We start from the raw sequence: 22,956 nt of genomic DNA on the forward strand, positions 1-22,956 counted from the left end.
CACTCTCCCCAGTCCCACAAGCTCGCTGCCTTGGGGTAACCCCGGACTGTGATGTCTCCTTCACACCACATATCCAAGCCCTTTCCACTTCCTACCGAATCCAACTCAGAAATATCTCCCAGATCCGTGCATTCCTCAACCATGAATCTGCAAAAACACCAGTGCATGCCCTCATCATCTCCCGCCTCGATTACTGGAACCTCCTGCTCTGTGACCTCCCTTCCAACACTCTCACACCCCTCCAATCTATCCTAAACTCTGCTGCCCGACTAATCCCCCTGTCCCTCCGCTATTCCCCGGCCTCTCCTCTCTGTCAATCCCTGCACTGGCTCCCCATTGCCCAGAGAATCCAGTTCAAAACCCTAAACACGGCATACAAAGCCATCCACAACCTGTCTCCTCCATACATCTGTGACCTAGTCTCCCGTTACATACCCGCACGCAACCTCCGATCCTCACAAGATCTCCTGCTCTACTCCCCTCTTATCTCCTCTTCCCACAATCGCATACAAGATTTCTCCCGTGCTTCCCCCCTACTCTGGAACTATGTACCCCAACACATCAGACTCTCGCCTACCATGGAAAACTTCAAAAGGAGCCTAAAGACCCACCTCTTCCAACAAGCCTACAACCTGCAGTAACCACTTATCCACCACATTACTGCATGACCTCCTCTACCCCAACCTACTGTATCCTCACCCACTCCTTGTAGACTGCGAGCCCTCGCGGGCAGGGTCTTCGCTCCTCCTGGACCAGTCGCTGTCACGTTTTATTCAAGATTATTGTAATTGTTTTTGTATGTATACCCCTTTTTCACATGTAAAGCGCCATGGAATAAATGGCGCAATAATAATAATAATAATAATGGGGGCAGGATATTATATAGGCATAACATAGGTTAAAGGACAGCAAGGCCGGACTGACCATCTGGCAACTCTTGTAAAGTTTGTGCACCCCTTGTCAAAATTACTGTTATTGTTAATAGTTAAGGAAGTTGACGATGAAATGATCTCTAAAAGGCCGAAAAGTTAAAGATGACACATTTCCTTTGTTTTTTTAAGGCAAAAAGTTTTATATAATGTATTTTCATCTTTTACATTTTAAAAATTACAAAAAGAAAAATGGGCCGATGCAGAAGTTTGGGCGCCCTGCATGGTTAGTACCTAGTAGCACCCCCTTTTGCAAGTATCACAGCTTGTAAACGCTTTTTGTAGCCAGACAAGAGTCTTTCACTTCTTGTTTGAGGGATTTTCCTCCATTCTTCCTTGGAGAATTCCTCCAGTTCTGTGAGATTCCTGGGGCGTCTTGCATGCTCTGCTATTTTGAGGTCTAGCCACAGATTTTCAATGATGTTCAGATCAGGGGACTGTGAGGACCATTGTAAAACCTTCAGCTTGCACCTTTTGAGGTCGTCTATTGTGGAGTTTGACGTGTGTTTATGATCATTATCCATTTGTAGAAGACATCCTCTTTTCAGATTCGTCTTTTGTACAGATGGTGTTATGTTTGCATTAAGAATGTGTTGAAATTTCATTGAATCCATTCTTCCCTCCACCCGTGAAATGTTCCCCGTGCCACTGGCTGCAACACAACCCTACAGCATAATTGATCCACCACCATGCTTAATGGTTGGCGAGATGTTCTTTTCCTGAAATTTTGTGCCCTTTTTTCTCCACACATACCTTTGATCATTTTACCCTCATCGGTCCACAGGACTTGTTTCCAAAATGCATTAGGCTTGTTTAGATGTTATCTTGCAGACTTCTGACGCTGAATTTTATGGTGAAGACACAGGAGAGGTTTTCTTCTGATGACTCTTCCATGAAGGCCATATTTGTGCAGGTGTCTCTGAACAGTAGAACAATGTACCACAACTCCAGAGTCTAAATCTTTCTGAACGTCTTCTGCAATCAAGTGGGGGTTCTGATTTGCCTCTCTAGCAATCCTATGAGTAGCTCTCACTGAAATGTTGCTTGGTCTTCCAGACCTTATTTTGACCTCCACTGTTCGTGTTAACTGTCATTTCTTAATTACATTTGGAACTGAGGAAACTTGAAAACGTTTGGCTATCTTCTTATAGCCTTCTCCTACTTTGTGGGCATCCACCATTTTCAGATTGCTCGGCAGCTGCTTAGAAGAACCCAGGGCTGCTGTTTTTTTGGCACAAAGTTAGAGAAGGCTGGGTTTTCATAAAGCTGTGAAATTTTCATCACCGGCCTTTCCTAACGATGATAGTGATGATAGTGATGATAGTGAACAAGCCATAACCCTAACAGGTCTGAAACCTTGGTCAAACTTATCTGAGCACACAAATCTCCAAGGGTGCCTAAACTTTTGAATCGGCCCAATTTTCTTTTTGTAATTTTCAAAATGTATATATATAATTTTGGCTAAAATACAAAGGAAATGTGTCATCTTTAACTTTAGGCCTTTTAGAGCACATTTCATAGTCAACTTGCTTAACTTTAACCATGAGTTTCCAAACTTTTACAAGCCACTGTAGATCCGGTGCGGCTTCATAGCTGTGGTGTGACATAGGCATGATATTGTGCCAGGACGATTAATATAAAGAGAAGCCGGGGATGGGAGCAGGTAGGAGTAGGCTCGCAGGCTCTGGTCTGACAGCCACCAAGCGGTCACTGGACCAGGGTCCGGCTAATCACTTTCCTCAACTCTAGAGGAGAGAGTTGTATTTTTATATTGAACTGTATGCTGGAGAAGGATGACGGGAGGGGAATGATGTTATATACATGGGACTGTAGGTTAGTGGATGCTGAAGTGCCATTATTCTTTTTGCCGGTTTTGTTAAGAGGAACTGACAAACGGGATAAATGTGAAAATCGCATTCACAGTGTAACTGATGCAAACGGAAGCAGAGACCCTCCTGATTATTGGGGGCAGACCTCTGGGTTTTGTTTGTGTCAGTCCCTAGGAGTGAAGATAAAGCGCAGCCATAACATAACAGAAGGCGGAAGGACCCCATAGTCCTGGTCGGGCACCCCAGATCCAGTTTGCACATGAATTCCGTTTGTATTTGTCTGTTCTGCTCGATGAACACAAAGTGTCACTTACAGCAGTGTTCAAAAACATGAGTTAAGCACAAAATATTTCTACTAGTTTTTATTTCCAGCATTGGGAACATTGCTCACTGTTTTCTAATTCAAAACATGAAGAGAAATGTAGATAATTTTAAATACTTTACAGAAAATAACAAAAAATGAACATTGGGCTGTTATTTGTATCTGCATTTGTCTTTACAATCTCACAATATGTCTTTTTTTTTTAGGTTTTAGCATTCCTGTGAATCACTAGCCTAATATTTAGTTGTATATCCACAATTTTTTCGAACTGCGTCACATCTATGTTGCATAGAGTCAACCAACTTCTGGCACCTGTCAGCTGTTATTCCAGCCCAGGATGCCTTTCACTACATCCCACAATTTTTGGGCATTTGTTGGCTTTCCCTCAGAAAGGGCATTTTTGATGTCACCCCTCAATTGTCCTATCGGATTAAGGTCTGGGGATTGGGCTGGCCGCTCCATAACTTCAATTTTGTTCGACTGTAACCAAAATATTGCTCGTTTACTGGTGTGCTTAGGGTCGATGTCTTGTTGAAACTCCCATTTCAAGGGCATATCCTCTTCAGCGTAAGGCAACATGACCTTCTTCAAGTATTTTAACATATGCAAACTGGTCCATAATCCCTGGTATGCGGTAAATAGGTCCAGCACCACAGTAAGAGAAACATGCCCATATCATGATGCTTCCACCATGCTTCACTGTCTTCAGAGTGTACTGTGGCTGAATGCAGAGTTGGGGGTCGTCTGACAAACTGTCTGTGGCGATTGAATCCAAAAAGAACAATTTTACTTTCATCCGTCCACAAAATGTTTCTCCATTTCTCTTTAGGCCAGTTGATTTGTTATTTGGCAATTTGTATCCGCTTCAGTACATGTCTTTTTTTTAACAGTGGGACTTTGCAGGGACTTCTTGGTAAGAGATTAGCTTCACACAGGCGTCTTCTAACGGTCACAATCCTCACAGGTAACTTGAGACTGTCTTTGATCATCCTGGAGCTGATCACTGGCTGAGTCATTGCCATTCTGACGATTCTTCCATCCATTTGAATGGTAGTTTTCTGTTTTCTTCCACGTCTCTCTGGTTTTGTTTTCCATTTTAAACCATTGGAGATCATTTTAGCTGAACAGCCGATCATTGTCTGCACTGCTTTATAAGTTTTACCCTCTCCAATCAACTTTTTAATTAAAGTCCGCTGTTCTTCTGAACAATGTCTCGAACAACCCATATTTCTCAGGCTTTCAAGGAGAAATGCATGTACAACATGTGCTGGCTTCACTCTTAAATAAGGGCCACCTGATTCACTCCTGTTTCTTCACAGAATGATTGACCTCACTAATTGAACTTCAAACTGCTATTATTTTGAACACATCCCCGTACAATTAATTATTCAGATACACAGACTCAAAAACCTGCAGATCATGAATGCGGAGTCTGGTGGTTTTCTTACAATCTACTGCACCAACTGGTGAATTGTGTGACATATGGTGATAGAATTTATTCCAAAAACAGTGATTAATCTGGATAGTCATATTGGACGGCTATTAATTTGAACACTACTGTATGTTGCAGCTTGGCCCGTACCCCGCGCACTGAGTCGGGTGTGCCATGCATCATTCTGTATGCATCTGGGTGTGTGGAGAGCATGGACCTGTGGCCAGGGCTGAGTGTCCGTCCCAGTCGGATCTGTAGGAAGCGAAACATTACATAAGGAATTCTTATGTGTATACAGTTAGGTCAAGAAATATTTGGCCAGTGACGAATCCTCGTGATTTCAGCTCTGCAGCACTATTTTGCTATTTTTGATTTAAAATGAAACTGAGATGTGATTGAAGTGGAGATTTTCAGGTTTAATTAAAGGGTTTGAACAAAAATCTCCTGTTAACCATTTAGGAAAAGCAGACATTTTTTACAAAGTCTCCTCATTTCAGGGGCTCAAAAGTAACTGGACAACTTAATTTTCCCATAAATAAAATGTTCATGTTTAACCCTTTGTAGAGAATCCTTTGCAGCAATAACGGCCTGAAGTCTGGAGGCCATGGACGTCACCATCGGTGGTCTCCTCCAGTGCTATAGGATTTTTACAGGATGAAAATGGTGAAAAGGTAGGAAAGGATGTTGAGAAGGCCGAACTTTTTAACTCCTATTTTGCATCAGTTTTCTCTCAGAAAGAAAATGTAACATCAACTGATCTTCACTGTCCTATTAAAGGAATAGAAGAATCCAGGTTATCTGTAAACAGAAAGATTGTGAGGGAATATTTAGCTAACATAAATGAGTTCAAGTCTCCAGGTCCAGATGAATTACACCCCAGAGTACTGAAGGAGATCGTAGAAGAAATTTTAGAACCACTCTCCATAATCTTTGAAAATTCTTGGAGAACAGGAGAAGTCCCAGAAGACTGGAGAAGAGCAAATGTTGTTCCTATCTTCAAAAAGGGGAAGAAGGTGGACCCAGGGAACTATAGGCCGGTGAGTCTGACTTCTATACCAGGAAAGATCTTTGAACAAATTATTAAACAACATGTATGTAAGTACCTGGATAAGAATGAAGTGATTAACCAGAGTCAGCATGGGTTTGTAACTAACAAGTCATGTCAGACTAACTTAATTTCCTTCTATGACAGAATCACTGACTGGGTGGATCAGGGAAATGCTGTAGATATAGTATATCTTGACTTCAGCAAAGCATTTGACAAAGTATCTCACACCATCCTTATTGAAAAAATGACCAAGTATGCAATGGACCAGGCAACTGTTAGGTGGATTCATAACTGGCTTAGTGATCGGACTCAAAGGGTGGTTGTAAATGGCTTCACATCCAGCTGGATGAATGTCTCAAGTGGGGTACCACAGGGCTCCGTCCTGGGACCTGTATTGTTCAACATCTTTATCAATGATTTAGATGAAGGAATTGAGGGTAAGCTGATTAAATTTGCTGATGACACAAAGCTAGGAGGGATAGCTAATACTAGAGAAGAGAGAGAGAGGATTCAAAAAGACCTAAATAAACTGGAGCAGTGGGCAGCAACCAACACAATGGTTTTTAACAGGGAAAAATGCAAAGTCCTACATCTGGGCAATAAAAATGAAAAAAGCATATACAGAATGGGAGGAATAGAGCTAAGCAACAGTACATGTGAAAAAGACTTAGGTATACTAATAGATCACAGACTGAACATGAGTCAACAGTGTGATGCAGCAGCATAAAAGGCAAATACAATTCTGGGATGTATTAACAGAAGCATACAGTCTAGATCACGTAAAGTCATTATCGGTCTTTACTCCTCTTTGGTCAGACCTCATCTGGAATACTGTGTACAGTTTTGGGCACCACATTTTAAAAAAGACATCGACAAACTGGAGCAAGTTCAGAGAAGAGCGACCAGAATGGTGACCGGTCTGCAAACCATGTACTATGAGGAACAGTTACAGGATCTGGGAATGTTTAGCTTGCAAAAAAGAAGACTGAGAGGAGACTTAATAGCTGTCTACAAATATCTGAAGGGCTGTCACACTGTAGAAGGATCATCTTTATTCTCATTTGCACAAGGAAAGACTAGAAGCAATGGGATGAAACTGAATGGGAGGAGACACAGATTAGATATTAGAAAAAACTTTTTGACAGTGAGGTGATCAATGAGTGGAACAGGCGGCCACGAGAGGTGGTGAGTTCTCCTTCAATGGACGTCTTCAAACAGAGGCTGGACAGACATCTGTCTGAGATGATTTAGTGAATCCTGCTTTGAGCCGGGGGATGGACCAGATGACCCAGGAGGTCCCCTCCAACTCTAACATTCTATGATTCTATGAGTCTTTGCAGCAATAACGGCCTAAAGTCTGGAGGCCATGGACGTCACCATCGCTGGTCTCCTACAGTGTGAGTCTATGCAGCAATGCCAGCCTGAAGTCTGGAGGCCATGGTCGTCACCATCGCTGTTGTCCTCCGTAGTGAGACTATGCAGCAATGACGGCCTGAAGTCTGGAGGCCATGGACGTCACCATCGCTGGTCTCCTACAGTGTGAGTCTATGCAGCAATGCCAGCCTGAAGTCTGGAGGCCATGGTCGTCACCATCGCTGTTGTCCTCCGTGGTGAGACTATGCAGCAATAATGGCCTGAAGTCCGGAGGCCATGGACGTCACCATCGCTGTTGTCCTCCGTGGTGAGACTATGCAGCAATGACGGCCTGAAGTCTGGAGGTCATGGCCGTCACCATCGCTGGTCTCCTCCGGTGTGAGGCTTTGCCGCCTTTACTGCAGTGACTTCAGTTTTCACTTGTTTGTGGCTCTTTCTGCCTTCAGTTTTGGCTGTAAACTACGGCTCGATGGGCTGAGACCTGGTGAGGACTCGGCCATTGCAGAATATTCCACTTCTTTTCTTTCGCAGGATGTTTTGGGTCATTGTCCGTCTGTCCTGTGAAGCGTCGTCCTATTAACCTTGCTGCATTTGGGTGAATCTGAGTAGAAAGTCTCGCCCTGTGCACACAGGATTCATCCGGCTGCTTCTGTCTTCAGTCCCATCATCAGTAACCACTAGTGACTCGGTGCCATGGGAGCCATGGATGCCCGCGCCATTACACCGCCTCCACCATGTGTTACACAGGACGTGCCGAGGATCAGGAGCCGCTCCAAGCCTTCTCCAGACTTTCTTCTTCCATCACTCTAGCACAGGTTGATCTTAGTTTTGCTTTTCCAGAACTGGGCGGCTTCTTTAGATATTTTTTGTCCATCTCTAATCTGGTCTTTCTATTTTCCGGGTGCTTAATGGTTTGCACCTTGTGGTAACCCCCTTGTATTTGCTGTCATGCAGTCTTCTCTTTACGATAGATTAGATACTGAGACACCGACTTCCTGGAAGGTGGTCTTCACTTGGGGGGGGGGGGATGTTGTAAAGGGTTTTTTCTTCACCATGGGAAGGATTCTCCCATTATCCACAAATGATGTCTTCCGGCGACTTCCAGGGCTTTTTCAGCTCACCAGTACACTTTTTTTGCATAATGTACCAATCTGTTGATTTGGCGGCACCTAACATTTCTGCTCTCTCTCTGATAGATTTCTTTTTTTTTTTCAGGCTAATGATGGTCTGTTTCTCTTCCATTAAGAGCTCTTCTAACCGCATGTTGTGGGTTCACAGCAACAGCTTCAAAGTACAAATGCCGCACCTGGAATCAGCTCCAGACCTCTTTCCTGCTTAACTGATGATGGATTAACGAGGGAAATCTCCTGCAGCCCATTAAGGAGCTTCTAAGATAATTGTCCAATTACTTTTTGTCCCTTTAAAAAGAGGCAGCTCCATATTAAACAGCTGTAATTCCTAATCTTTTCCTCCAATTAGGATGGGAATACCTTCTGAGACGTCACAGCTTCTAATCTTAATTAGCCAGACGTCTAGATTTATTAGGCCAGGAGAAATACACTATTGTGTTTGTATTGACTTTAGATTGTGTAAGTTTCTTTGGCTGGTCAAGGACATACTAGAATTTGTATAAACCTGAATGTTGACTTCTCTTAGTCTGGGAACAATAATGTTTGTTAAGATGCTAATTACATATTGTACTTAGCCAGCTAGTTGTTGATTTAAAGCGCAGGGGGATACCAACTATGTAAATTGATTAAATGCTCAAACAATGACACATAAGCCCTGCACCTTCCGTCCTTGACCTGTGGATGTGTGCTTGAAAGGACAATTGTGAACTATTTAAGGGACATATGCCTGTAGCACTCAGAATTGACAGAGAGAATCAGAGAGAGACTATTCAGGACAGTAGTTTGGTAGCATGGTTTCATCCAGAGAGACACAGATTTGGATTCTACAGGATTCCAGCCTAAGGGTACACGGCCCTGGAAGGATACAGATTTGCTTCGTTGACCATAAGTGAACCCATGGATACATTTGGGGAAACCAGGTTGGGACAATGAGATCACCTGGTCCCATGGATATGTTGTTTGGGGTTGCCAGGTGGGACCCTTCGGTCGCCTGGAACCCATGGAGACGTTCTGAGAAGCCAGATTGGTACCCACCGGTCATCTGGCCCCATGGACACTCTCGGAGAGGCCAGGTTGGGACCCTCGAATCTCCTGGCCTTGTTCCTCTCTGTGGGGGCCCGCCAAAAGTGGGGAGAAACTGGTTGAGGTACTTGGCCCTGAAAGTCCCAAAGTCACAGCTGTTCTATCCCCAGCGGGCCAGTGGAAGGGTGAAGAGTGTAATTTTGCACCATCTTGGGTATTTGCAGGGACTGTTCTATGTGTTTATGGTTCAATAAAATATTGCCACGCTGTTTTACCCTCACCCTGTGTTGTCTGAGTAGTATTCTGCCCACAGAAGACCCTGGGTCTTCACAAATACCCTCAAATTAAAGCTAAGAGTCAGCAAGTTAAGCCCAGATTGATTATAGAACTGGATCTTGAATGTTTGGTAAACAGCTAAAATGGTAAAACTTGTGTCACTGTCACAATAATTCTGGACCCAACTGTATTTTTTATTAGGAGAAAACTTTCTTTAGTGGAGAAATCAGTGAGGTTGTAGTGATACCTAATTGTTAACAGTTTCCCTGGGAGTCCAGCAGAAGAGACAAATTCTCCTGTCAGCTTTATGACCCAACTATATACCGCCACAGCGTGCAAAAAGAATTGTTATGATCGGGGTGCATAGAGGAGCTCGAATCCTATGGGGGCTTCTCCTGGTGCACCACCTCACCCGTCCTATATTTCCTGGATAAAGGACAATCTGGTAGCATCAGGCCTGTGGTCTGGCCACTCCGGCAGAGGAGGAGGACTCCTCATGGCTGCCCCCATCGCTCTCCATTAGGGCTGCTGTCTCACCCCTACATGCCTTATAAATGCAGTTAGGAGGAAACCTTCCCATGTGGGATCTATCCCTATATGTGATGATCCCAGGCACAGCCGCCTGCACGGCTCATACATGTTCCTATAGGTGACCTATAGTCACAATCTCAAAGTATCAAAGTACACCACAATGTAACAGGAGGCAACCGAATGATTCAAGCAGGAAATTAAATTGTCTGGAATTTCTTCCATTTGTCACAATGTTGCAGAAGTAACGGCACCCCTCCCCCCATTGCTAACCACAGCGAGCGGGCTTTGATTTACACCCCGTATAGAAATGATCCCGCATTAGAGAACAGAGCCGCGATGTTTGCACCTTATCCCCCCCCCCCCGGTGCCTATCTGCCGGCTGAACGTTACGGCCGTAACTCAGGGACAGAACAGTCGCTCAAAGGACATGAAAGGAGCTACAAAAACAATGTGTAAATGGCTCTATTCTGTGAGCATGAAAGGAAGCCGCCCGCTACCGCCACCGCTGCTCTGCCGCCACCGCTGCTCTGCTGCCACCGCGCCGCCACCGCCGCTCTGCCGACACCGCTGCGTCAAGAGCTTACACTAATGTGACTGGAGGCAGCGCACCACTTCTAAGTGACATATTACGGGTTAAGTCTCCATCTAACAATAAGGACCTCGCAGATCCTTTGCTTTACTGATCTTGTTCAGAGCTTACATCTCATGTACACTCCAGTCACATCCAAAGCTGCAGTCAAAGTGTGAAAAGTTTGTATTATCAATCTCAAATTGTGCTTTATATGGTGCATGGTGGGAGATGTAAACACTGAAGCGGGGGTGGGCCCTGTCGCCCCACAGTCAGTCTGGGTGTCGGGGCCCCCCACAGTCAGCCCAGGGGTGGGGCCCCCCCACAGTCAGTCCAGGGGGGTGGGTGGGCGGGGCCCCCCCCACAGTCAGCCCAGGGGCGGCCACAGTCAGCCCAGGGGCGGGGCCCCCCCCCCACAGTCAGCCCGGGGCAGGAGCCCCCCACAATCAGCCCAGGGCAGGAGCCCCCCCCCACAGTCAGCCTAGGGGCGGCCACAGTCAGCCTAGGGGCAGCCCCCCCCCACAGTCAGCCCGGGGCGAGCCCCTGCCACCCCCCACAGTCAGTGGGGGAGGGTATTTATCTCTGCAGGAAGTTGGGGTGGCCCTTTCTCTCTATAGTGATGTTATCAATGAGGAATATGGAACTATTACATCACCATATGAAGCCAGGCTGAGGAGAGTGCAGCTCTGGCAGTGGCTGGAGTACATAATGCCGCAGACGACCCATATGCAGTAATTGGACCAGTAGAGGAGGATCTGAGAGGTCAGAAATCCCGAGGAAAAGCAGCACAATTGAAAATGCAGCTCTGGAAGGGACCAGAAATTAAACGTGATGATATCAAAGAGGAAGATGAAACTATTCCATGAAAACCTGAAGCTGAGCTATGGAGAATGCAGCTCTGGAAGCGACCGGAGTATAAAAGATATGATGAAATTGACGATAAGCATCAAAGCCAAATGAAACAAATGTCACCCGTCAGTCATTATACACATAGGATAACACTGTGAGATGAGGCTCAGACGTGAGCCGGGTCCACGCCAGGGGCTGCGGGGTTAACTCAACCTTCAGGGATAGAAAGGGCAGGCTAGTTTATGACAACAATCTACCTAGAACTCATTAAAGTCTTTTCTCTTGGAGTGACATGCATTATCAGCAAAGATTAATCTGATGAGTCTTTAGGTGAGCTCCATCTAAAAAAAAAAAAATTCCCCGCAATAACAGGAGCTTTGTGTCATCTGATGAAAATCAATTAGACTGGTAAGGCCAGAAGAAAAACTAACATCAGTCATCGCCAGCCCCCCGGCAGCTCAAATGATTTGTCTTCCAAGCCTGGATGATCAGGAGCTGTAGTAATATCACAGGGGAAAATTAATTTATTTTCTATACTGTGGGCCCTACTGCCTTCATTGTGGAGGACCAATACACAGATTACTTTTAATCAAGGTTGATATGTCATTAATACCGCCTGGCTCTTTGAAGTTTTTTTTTTTTTCCCCCCTTAAATCGACTGCAGCATTTTTCCTTTTTGCCGGTAAATAAAGGAAGGTTAAAGAGAAAGAGACTTACTCCGAGGACTGTGCGTCCACCAGAAGACCCCGCAGGGAGTGATGCAGACAGTAGATGCCCCCGAACACGGCGCTCATCCTGCAAGGAGAAAGACAAAAATCTGATGGAGCAACAGATCCGCAGCTGTACAAAATATACAAGACGAGATACAAATCAATAGAAAAACAAAAGTCCCCCAAAAAGACGAGATACAAACAAAAGTCCCCCAAAAAAGTCTGGAGTCTGTTACATTGTATCAAAGAACTCACAAGATACAATAATCAGTAGAAAACTATAAACTAAAGAAATATAAAAAAAAAAAACACAAACAATGCGGTGTCTGTTACATTGTATCCAGCAAGACGCAGCAGACAACAAACAAGGCCCAGATTCATTATTTGCATTTTACATTTGTTTTTCTGACTTTTCTTTTTTTGTTTTGTTGCGTTTGTTTTACTATTTTTGGTGCCAGTGTATTGATAAGTTTTTCACAAAATCCAAGATGCTTTTTTATTTTTTTTTGAACTTCACTAGGACTAGAGAACAGTTGCACAAAAAATTTACGACATCTCAAAAAGTTGCAAATGACGAATTCCAAAAAAAACATCTGAATAAGGAAAACCACACAAATAACGGCAAGCAACAGAAAAAGTAATAAACAACAAAAAAGCACCAAAATAAATGATAAATATGGCACAAACATAAAAGTCACTATTAGAACCATTTTAACTCCAGAACAAGATGCAAAAACAATGATGAATAGGGGCAGTCAGTCAATATGGTGGAAGTCTTATGAGGGGGCTTCTTAAAGTGACTTTTCCTTCTGGCAGCATAGTCATTATTTGCACCCAATTTATTAAAGTGTTGCATTATGTTTCATAAATTTGACAAATTTTGGTGCATCTTAAGATATAACTTTCTAGAACTGTTGCTCTTACTTTCTGCTTCACTTGTCGCTCGCTGGGGAGTTTATAACTTTTGAAAAGAGTTACAATTCAAAAATCTCGCTACAATATTGCAAATATAAACACCCATTTAAGAAAAAAAAAAGACACAAAGTTCCATTAACTGTGTAAAAATGGCATTTGCCAAAATGTGTGACTTTTTGACAACAAAAAAAAAATTGTGCATAAGCCTCAATACCTTCATATATAAATAATCAAAAACTTGGAGGCAGCAACGTGAAAAAAGTACTGCTATTTAATGGCCGATCATGGCGAGGATTCGGTTCTAATGTGAGAACCTGTCTCAAATTTATTGAAAGTGTGGCACTCTGATACTACAAGTTAGTGCTGCTTCTAAAAATATAAGGACTACGGGCGGCGCAGAACGCAGGACCTACGGGGTACGAGACGCGCAGGACTTACGAGTGACGTGGAGCGCAGGACTTACAGGGGATGCGGCGTGCAGGACTTACGAGTGACGTGGAGCGCAGAACTTACAGGGGATGCGGCGCGCAGGACTTACAGGGGATGCGGCGCGCAGGACTTACAGGGGACGCGGCGCGCAGGACTTACAGGGGACGCGGCGCGCAGGACTTACAGGGGACGCGGCGCGCAGGACTTACAGGGGACGCGGCGCGCAGGACTTACAGGGGACGCGGCGCGCAGGACTTACAGGGGACGCGGCGCGCAGGACTTACAGGGGACGCGGCGCGCAGGACTTACAGGGGAGGCGGCGCGCAGGACTTACAGGGGAGGCGGCGCGCAGGACTTACAGGGGACGCGGCGCGCAGGACTTACAGGGGACGCGGCGCGCAGGACTTACAGGGGACGCGGCGCGCAGGACTTACAGGGGACGCGGAGCGCAGGACTTACAGGGGACGCGGCGCGCAGGACCTACAGGGGACGTGGCACGCAGGACCTACAGGGGACGCGGCGCGCAGGACCTACAGGGGACGCGGCGCGCAGGACATACAGGTCCAGGATTTCACGTATACAGTAATGTTGGAAGTGAGCAATCAGATCCTATCCACTATGCAGTAAATAATTTTTAATGATCAGACAGGTTTAATTACTGATACTTGTGCGCACGACTGTTCCAAAATACAAAGGCAACTTTATTGTTTGTACTCGATTATTCAGAAAGTGAGGTCTGATTTCTCCTGCGCTTTGTACCCCGGTCGCGAAGCCTGGCTGATCGCAGCAGAAAGCGACAAGAGAAGGACGCTGCGCTGACAGCACAATCGTGTAACGCTCTGCAAACGCGATGAACAAGAGATGTTATCAGGGCGACGAGCAGGAGACTCCCGGGAGGCTCCTGGGCTATAAATGGGGCTACATTGTACTTATTGTGGAGTTCTGCTCCGTCCATGTCAGAGCCTGGACTCGGGGGCGGCGCAGCCCTGGTGCTATAAGCTCCAGCACAACGACAGACGATTAAAGCGATACTCCTCCCTCTAATTAACTTGCTCCTGTCGCCGGTAATCAGCGGAGTGATGCTGACAGACGCTCGCAGGATGCACTCGGCTTCAACTTTGCCCTCCTGACTTCAAATCATATTAAGGCGAAATTAACAGTTGTGAAAATCCGGGTCCGGCCGTCCCGTCCTGCGCAGCCTTTAAATGCCATTTCAGCTTCTATCAAAGCAAGAATCAGCAGTTGCAATTTTTTAATACAGCTGCAAAACAATAGGCCCCATTAATAGCGGGGGCCCTGACAGCGCGGCTCCTCGTGATTTATGAGGCTGCGTATAATTTGATTATTTTATTAATTCTGCTGATTACAGTTTCGGTTAATACGGTGAAGGTCACTCCCAGAATAAATCTTCATTACGTTTCGCAGAGAAGCTAAATGCCTGCAATGAGTTGTTTGCTTTAATTAAACACTAATGTAACAGGAAAAGAAAAAGAGGCTGGAGGCTCGTCGCATCTGCTGCCGCCGCCGCTGCAGGGGGGGTCGAGGTAACTGCGGGGACGGCACAGAATGTGCCCAAATGCCAATCATAGGGTCCGAGGCAAAATGCTCACTGCTGGACGACAATATGCAGAAAATGGACGGTAAGAAAAAAATATGTAAGAATGAATAAAAACAACAGGGGCATTTTTTTTCTTTTTTAACTCTAAACTCGCAGGCAATTGTCTGCAAAAAAAAAAAAAAAAAAAAAAGGATTTACTTGGATTTTAACTTCCACATTGAGCTCAATGGGGAAGTTCAGCCAGAAAAAAATTACATTTTTCAGCAACAGAAATTGGCACGTGGCAGATGGTGAAAGCTGCGATTCAGGTTGATTTCTGCATGGAAAATACATCCACTAATGTAGTACTACAAATCCAGACAGAAAATCTACCGCGTCTGAAGGGTCCGAGCCCAAAGGGGAGAGGGTCCGCGGCCAGCGGAGAAAAGGGTTCGCGGCCAGGGGAGAAAAGGGTCCGCGGCCAGGGGAGAAAAGGGTCCGCGGCCAGGGGAGAAAAGGGTCCGCGGCCAGGGGAGAAAAGGGTCCGCGGCCAGGGGAGAAAAAGGTCCGCGGCCAGGGGAGAAAAAGGTCCGCGGCCAGGGGAGAAAAAGGTCCGCGGCCAGGGGAGAAAAGGGTCCGCGGCCAGGGGAGAAAAGGGTCCGCGGCCAGCGGAGAAAAGGGTCCGAGGCCAGCGGAGAAAAGGGTCCGAGGCCAGCGGAGAGAAAAGGGTCCGAGGCCAGCGGAGAGAAAAGGGTCCGAGGCCAGCGGAGAGAAAAGGGTCCGAGGCCAGCGGAGAGAAAAGGGTCCGAGGCCAGCGGAGAGAAAAGGGTCCGAGGCCAGCGGAGAGAAAAGGGTCCGAGGCCAGCGGAGAGAAAAGGGTCCGAGGCCAGCGGAGAGAAAAGGGTCCACGGCCAGAAGAGAAAAGGGTCCGCGGCCAGAAGAGAAAAGGGTCCGCGGCCAGAAGAGAAAAGGGTCCGCGGCCAGAAGAGAAAAGGGTCCGAGGCCAGAAGAGAAAAGGGTCCGAGGCCAGAAGAGAAAAGGGTCCGAGGCCAGAAGAGAAAAGGGTACTGACTTGACCAGTTATCCAAAATCGAATTCATTAACCTGAGCAGCTTTTCCACTACTAACACCATCCAATAATCCAGAACATTGGATAACATGGCCTCTATCGATGCCAAATTACAGCAATTTTGCAGTAAACCACTTTTATTTATCAGATGAATATTCAGCGCTGACATCCCCGGCTCCATCTGTCGCCCGGCCTCCATCGTCCTCGCTGAGGACAATGTGAGCGACTCCCGCCTGGCGGAGGCTCCGCAGCCTCTATAGATAGATATGGATTTTTGCTGGAGATGAATCTTACACACGAGCGCCGGAGCCTCGGGGAGAGATCAGAGGAGACAGATGCCGGAAGGCGCGCGATACCCTGACTCAATACATTACTCCTGCAGATTATTTTTAACAGCGCGGCAGGACGGGTTTCGGGCGACTCTGCCCTCTCTAATCTACAGACGGTCAATTGTGCTGAACTTCAGCAAGTCACGAGGGATAAAGAAAGACTCGATCAGGATGTTACACTGCATCACATCAGCGCCGAGATCCAGGAGAGGCCAGGAAGAAAGGAAGCACCAGGACAGAGATAACTACACTCCGGATTATCAGGGGCAAAAAGGTGTAAGGAAAGTGAGGAAAACTTCTCCAATAACCCAACCCACTGGAATCACTGATCCTGACATATCTCCTGTATTATACCCCAGAGCTGCACTCACTATTCTGCTGGTGCAGTCACTGTGTACATACATTACATTACTGATACTGTACTGATCCTGAGTTACATCCAGTATTATCCTCCAGAGCTGCACTCACTATTCTGCTGCTGCAGTCACTGTGTACATACATTACATTACTGATCCTGAGTTACATCCTGTATTATACTCCAGAGCTGCACTCACTATTCTGCTGGAGCAGTCACTGTATACATACATTACATTACTGATCCTGAGTTACATCATGTATTATACTCCAGAGCTGCACTCACTATTCTGCTGGTGCAGTCACTGTGTACATACATTACTGATCCTGAGTTAAATCCTGTATTATACTCCAGAGCGGCACTCACTATTCTGCTGGTGCAATCACTCTGTACATACATTACATTACTGATCCTGAGTTACATCCTGTATTATACCCCAGAGCTGCACTCACTATTCTGCTGATGCAGTCACTGTGTACATACATTTCATTACTGATTGTGACGATACAGCCTAAAAATTTACTAAGCCAGACATTTAGATTTGTTAATCCAAGAGAAATACTCTTATTATCTTTGTGTATTTGTGTCCGGTCAATAAGAAGAGACCAGTAATTGTATAATCCTGAAGGTTGAATTCTATTCCTTTGGAAACAATCATGTTTACTATGCTAATGCCAAATTGTACTAGGAGTCAGCTAGATGTTTGTTTGCAACAGCCCCTGTGATACCAACTATGTAAATAGAGTAGCTAAAACAATGATAGCTGAGACCTGCACCTTTACTTCTGACATGTGACTGATGACCCTTGACCTGTGGATGTGTACTTAAAAAGGACATGTGCTTCTGTAGCAGTCAGACTTGAAACAGAGATTGGATAAAGACTTCACAAGGAGAATGAGAGACATCCTTCAGGACAGTAGATGGATTGCATGGCATTACCCAAAGAGACACAGATTTGAATTCTATATGATTCTAGCCTAAGGGTATCGGACCTGACTGGAAAGATACGGATCTGCTCCATTAACCATCAGAGAGATATGGATACATTTTGGGGAGACCAGGTTGGAACGAAGAAGTCACCTAGCCCCATGGATAGGTTGTTTGTGGTTGCCAGGATGGACCCACCGGTTGCCTGGAACCCATGGAGACATTTGGAGAGGCCAGGGTGGGACCCTCGGGTCTCCTGGCCTTGTACCTCGATGGACTGCTAGTTTCCTAAGCTTGCCGCTACCTTCTCTCTGTGGGGGCCCGCTAGAAGCGGGGGGCGGCTGGTTGAGGTAATCAGCCCTGGAAGGCTCCAAAGTCGCGGCTGTTCGATCCCAGGCGGGCGGAGAAAGAAGGGTGAGACTGTGTAATGTTCTACCATCTTGGGTATTTGCTGGGACTGTTCATAGTGTTTATTGTCCAGTTTGTGGTTCAATAAAGTATTGCCATGCTGTTTTACCCTCACCCTGCATTGTCTGAGTAGTATTATGCCCACGGAAGACCCCGGGTCTTCACACTGATCCTGAGTTACATCCTGTATTATACTCCAGAGCTGCACTCACTATTCTGCTGGTGCAGTCACTGTGTACATATATTACATTACTGATCCTGAGTTATATCCTGTATTATACTCCAGAGCTGCACTCACTATTCTGCTGGTGCAGTCACTGTGTACATACATTACAACACTGATCCTGTACTGATCCTGAGTTACATCCTGTATTATACTCCAGAGCTGCACTCACTATTCTGCTTATGGAGTCACCTGGTACATAAATGACACTTTTCACAATGCAATTCACCAGAGAAAGTTCTCTGCAGACAGTGAACAATCAGGGAGTGCAGAGGGATATTGACTCAAAAATTCTAAATACACATCTAATTTTTGGAAAACACCAAACCTTCCTATATTTGGGTGTAATCAGGAGGAGGATGAGCATTCAGTGCATCCCGGCGTCGGGGAAACACCCCCGGCGTGGGGGTAACAATACTCAGTGTGGGGGTAACAATAGTCAGAGGAGTCCAACAGCAGAGAGCTCTTTAGAAAGCACAGAAGATTACAGACACAGTGGGAGCGCAGGTCTCGCAGGCTCCTGCACCCCCCGGTAATCTGCAGGTGGAGGGTACGACTACTCGTAGAGGTGATTGTGCAGAGCCGGGATCGGTGCAGGACGGTTCTAGTAAGATTACTGTGACTTTTCCTGCAGCGCGAGCACCAAGGACACCGGCGCTTTATTAACGATAATGCTCAATGATCTGTGAATAACCTGCAAAGAAAATGAAGATTATTGAGTTACTTTCTCAATCTGTCCATCCATCACGGCAGAGCCGGCTTCACAATGATAGATCGTCTGTCCCTCCTGCTGCGCATCCTCCGGTGAGGAGACAAACTCTCCTCGGCTGGACTCTTAAATCCGGGGCAACCTAGGAGGAGACTGGTCCCAAAAAGTGAGGAACGGCCCCAAGTCAAGGGCAGGAATGTCTGCAGGGGACCAGGAATATAGACTTGCACTACCCTAAACTTCTAGGGGGCACCACTGGTGTATCCACAGGGTCAGGACTGCTAATTCCTAACATGCCTACTAAAAGGCTAAGACATAAAAGCTCCAAACTTCAGTAGGAAGAGCTTAAAGGGGTTGTCCATTTCCAAAAGAAGATTTTTTCCAGAGTTCCCCCAGTCTTCAGGCAGAGTGTTTCCTGTATCGTCATGTCTTCGGTGCTGTATGTGAAGGGGGCGCTCTGAAAGGGTCACTAATAGCCAAGCCAGCCCCCTTCTCAGTCTCCTTCAATGCACACACAGGAGACAGGAGAGGCCCCTCATTGTGCTGAAGCGCAGAGTGAGCCCAGCAATGCATCGACCCAGGGCCGGCTGCAGGGTTATGTGGCCCCTGGATGGCAGCATCCACATGGGCCCCTCGGATTGAGTTTTCTCTCTTTATCTTGCAGAGTTTTCTTATTTTCAGGGTTTGTATTTTGCAGTATTTTTCAGACCTTTAGTCTTTTCATTACCATTTTGACATCCCAACACCTTACTTTGCATTCTGGAAAAAGGGAGGTGATATTAACTTACATTTTTTTAAGATTTTTTTTTTTTCCCACTTTTTTATTGCTCTCCAGGGGACTTGAGCCGACGATCACTTGAACATTTGTACGACTCACAATATGGCTCTATTTTATTGTATGGTAACGGTGCTGAAGTCTTACAAAGTCAAAACATGGCAGACACTGAGGAATTCAGTAGCCACCTACGCTGCCATAGTGCCACCTTGCAAGGAGGGGGTGATGGGTATCAGAAGGGACAACTCCCCCATTTCCAACTTCTTAAACGCAGCGATCATGAGAGAGTTTGCAGCAGTTAGACTAGGGTGCCAGCTGTAGAACACAGCCAGGGCCCATGCTGTATGCAGCGGGTTCAGCTCCTGAGCCCGAGCCGAACATGCAGTGCGGAATTCATTATGCACAGTATATGCCCAGATTCCAACTTGCAACATCTGCCAGAGTGTGCCCCCCGCCCAGGGATCTGCCGAGGGACCGTCGCTGACCATAAATAGGCCTGCCATTGCCTCAATGCACCACAGGAGGCAGAGTGATTGGTGGGGGTCTCAAGATCTGGATCTGCACCTGCCTACAGAGTGTTTAAGTAGCTCCAACATATCAAAGAACGTATAGAAGAATAGCTAAACGTTAAGGATACATTTTGTGTGAGTGGACTCCTTTAAAGGGGCTTCCAGGCATAGTCTCCCACCTGATCAGACACTATGCAAGGCCCTATAGCAGCTGCTGAGGCCTCCGCCCGACACCCAGCGATCGGGGGCATAAGTGTGAGAAGAACATTCTTAATCATCTTAAGTTTTCTGCTGGCGGTCAATGAACAGAAACACTGATCCATCCAGCGGCTGAGAACCTCAAGGGTCTTGGTGCTGATGCATTGCTACAATTGTATCCAGTCTATAAACACAGCAGCACAAACCTCTGATGCTTTGTCACATTTTATCTGCACTGATACATTGTAACAGTCCGGAGACCAAACCCTCATCTGCAGGACGGGTTCTCATCCTCTGGAAATGAACAATTCACGGACAGCAGGCAGAGATCTTGAAAAAGGTGAGGAATTGTAACAGTCTATTAGAAAGTTGTAGAACTGTCTAATAAATCCGGCAAGTTCTGCTCCACCTGCGTTGTCTTAAATGGCGCAAGGGGTAAATGTCGCCCCGACAATTGCGGTAAAGGAGATATTTTTGGCCTCTGTTTATGCAGTAAAGCCGCTGATGAGGCGCAGGATGTGACTTCCAAATGTCTTTGGATCATTCCCATAAATATGTATGCGCGCCATATATAACCGAGGCCTTGATGAGAACATGCGGAGGAACCGACCGCGAGAATCGCTTAAGAGGTTTACATTAAAATGGAATGTGGGACGGCGGCTAGAAATCACCCGCAAAACGACACCTTGTTCTGATAAGCTGCAGATAACGGCGGGGAGCGATGATGTATGGACGTCGCGCGCAACACTTTACTATACATACTAAACAATGGCCCGAAATATTCCTCATTACCGCGCGGTGATAAAACGCTCAGACTGTCACATTCCGGACTGCAGAATATAACAGAGGTGAAATCAGAGCGGGGGGGATTGTGTTGATGCCAGAGCAGCGGCCCCCCAGTCCGCCCCGCGCTCTACAGCGCTCACCTCTGTGATGGACGGATCACACTTCAATCTGACGAGAGATAAAACGGAGAAATCACCCGAGAGCGATGGGCACAGAGACGGATGGCAAGGCCTCTGCTCAGAGACAAAAGGTCCTATAAAGGGGAGAGCACATCTGCACATGGGGGGGGGGGGGGACGCTGCCCCTGCACCGCCGCTGAACATCCACTGCAGCTTTGGAAGTGACTGGAGAGATAACTATAGCTGCAAAACATCTCATTCTGTAAAAAATATAAAGCGTCTGGTCAGCAAGGTGCAAGCTGTGTGCACTAGACTGATGCAGAAGACACCAGCAGAATAGTGAGTGCAGCTCTGGAGTATAATACAGCATGTAACTCAGGATCAGTAATGTAATGTATGTACACAGTGACTGCACCAGCAGAATAGTGAGTGCAGCTCTGGAGTATAATACAGGATGTAACTCAGGATCAGTAATGTAATGTATGTACACAGTGACTGCACCAGCAGAATAGTGAGTGCAGCTCTGGAGTATAATACAGGATGTAACTCAGGATCAGTAATGTAATGTATGTACACAGTGACTGCACCAGCAGAATAGTGAGTGCCGCTCTGGTGTATAATACAGGAGGTAACTCAGGATCAGTAATGTAATGTATGTACACAGTGACTGCACCAGCAGAATAGTGAGTGCAGCTCTGGAGTATAATACAGGATGTAACTCAGGATCAGTAATGGAATGTATGTACACAGTGACTGCACCAGCAGAATAGTGAGCGCAGCTCTGGAGTATAATACAGGATGTAACTCAGGATCAGTACACGATCAGTAATGTAATGTATGTACACAGTGACTCCACCAGCAGAATAGTGAGTGCAGCTCTGGGGTATAATACAGGATGTAACTCAGGATCAGTACAGGGTCAGTAATGTAATGTATGTACACAGTGACTGCACTAGCAGAATAGTGAGTGCAGCTCTGGAGTATAATACAGGATGTAACTCAGGATCAGTAATGTAATGTATGTACACAGTGACTGCACCAGCAGAATAGTGAGTGCAGCTCTAGGGTATAATACAGGATGTAACTCAGGATCAGTAATGTAATGTCTGTACACAGTGACTGCACCAGCAGAATAGTGAGTGCAGCTCTGGAGTATAATACAGGATGTAACTCAGGATCAATAATGTAATGTATGTACACAGTGACTGCATCAGCAGAATAGTGAGTGCAGCTCTGGAGTATAATACAGGATGTAACTCAGGATCAGTAATGTAATGTATGTACACAGTGACTGCACCAGCAGAAAAGTGAGTGCAGCTCTGGAGTATAATACAGGATGTAACTCAGGATCAGTAATGTAATGTATGTACTCAGTGACTGCATCAGCAGAATAGTGAGTGCAGCTCTGAGGTATAATACAGGATGTAACTCAGGATCAGTAATGTAATGTATGTACACAGTGACTGCACTAGCAGAATAGTGAGTGCAGCTCTGGAGTATAATACAGGATGTAACTCAGGATCAGTAATGTAATGTATGTACACAGTGACTGCACCAGCAGAATAGTGAGTGCAGCTCTGGAGTATAATACAGGATGTAACTCAGGATCAGTAATGTAATGTATGTACACAGTGACTGCACCAGCAG

The 22,956-nt window shown here is 46.0% G+C and overlaps 1 protein-coding gene across 1 annotated transcript in view; it reads right to left on the minus strand.

Moving 5' to 3' along the window:
- The window catches only part of CHM (CHM Rab escort protein), a 164,511-nt gene that overhangs the window by 32,621 nt on the left and 108,934 nt on the right, over window positions 1–22,956 (minus strand). The window contains exon 9 of the mRNA XM_073642172.1: window positions 12,029–12,106. Coding sequence (XP_073498273.1) covers window positions 12,029–12,106 — 78 coding nt within the window. The remainder of the gene's footprint in view (window positions 1–12,028; window positions 12,107–22,956) is intronic.

This window comes from Phyllobates terribilis, unplaced genomic scaffold (genome assembly GCF_046119375.1).
Source record: "Phyllobates terribilis strain yellow unplaced genomic scaffold, ASM4611937v1 Scaffold_7__3_contigs__length_470593459, whole genome shotgun sequence".
NCBI classification, from domain to species: Eukaryota; Metazoa; Chordata; class Amphibia; order Anura; family Dendrobatidae; genus Phyllobates; species Phyllobates terribilis.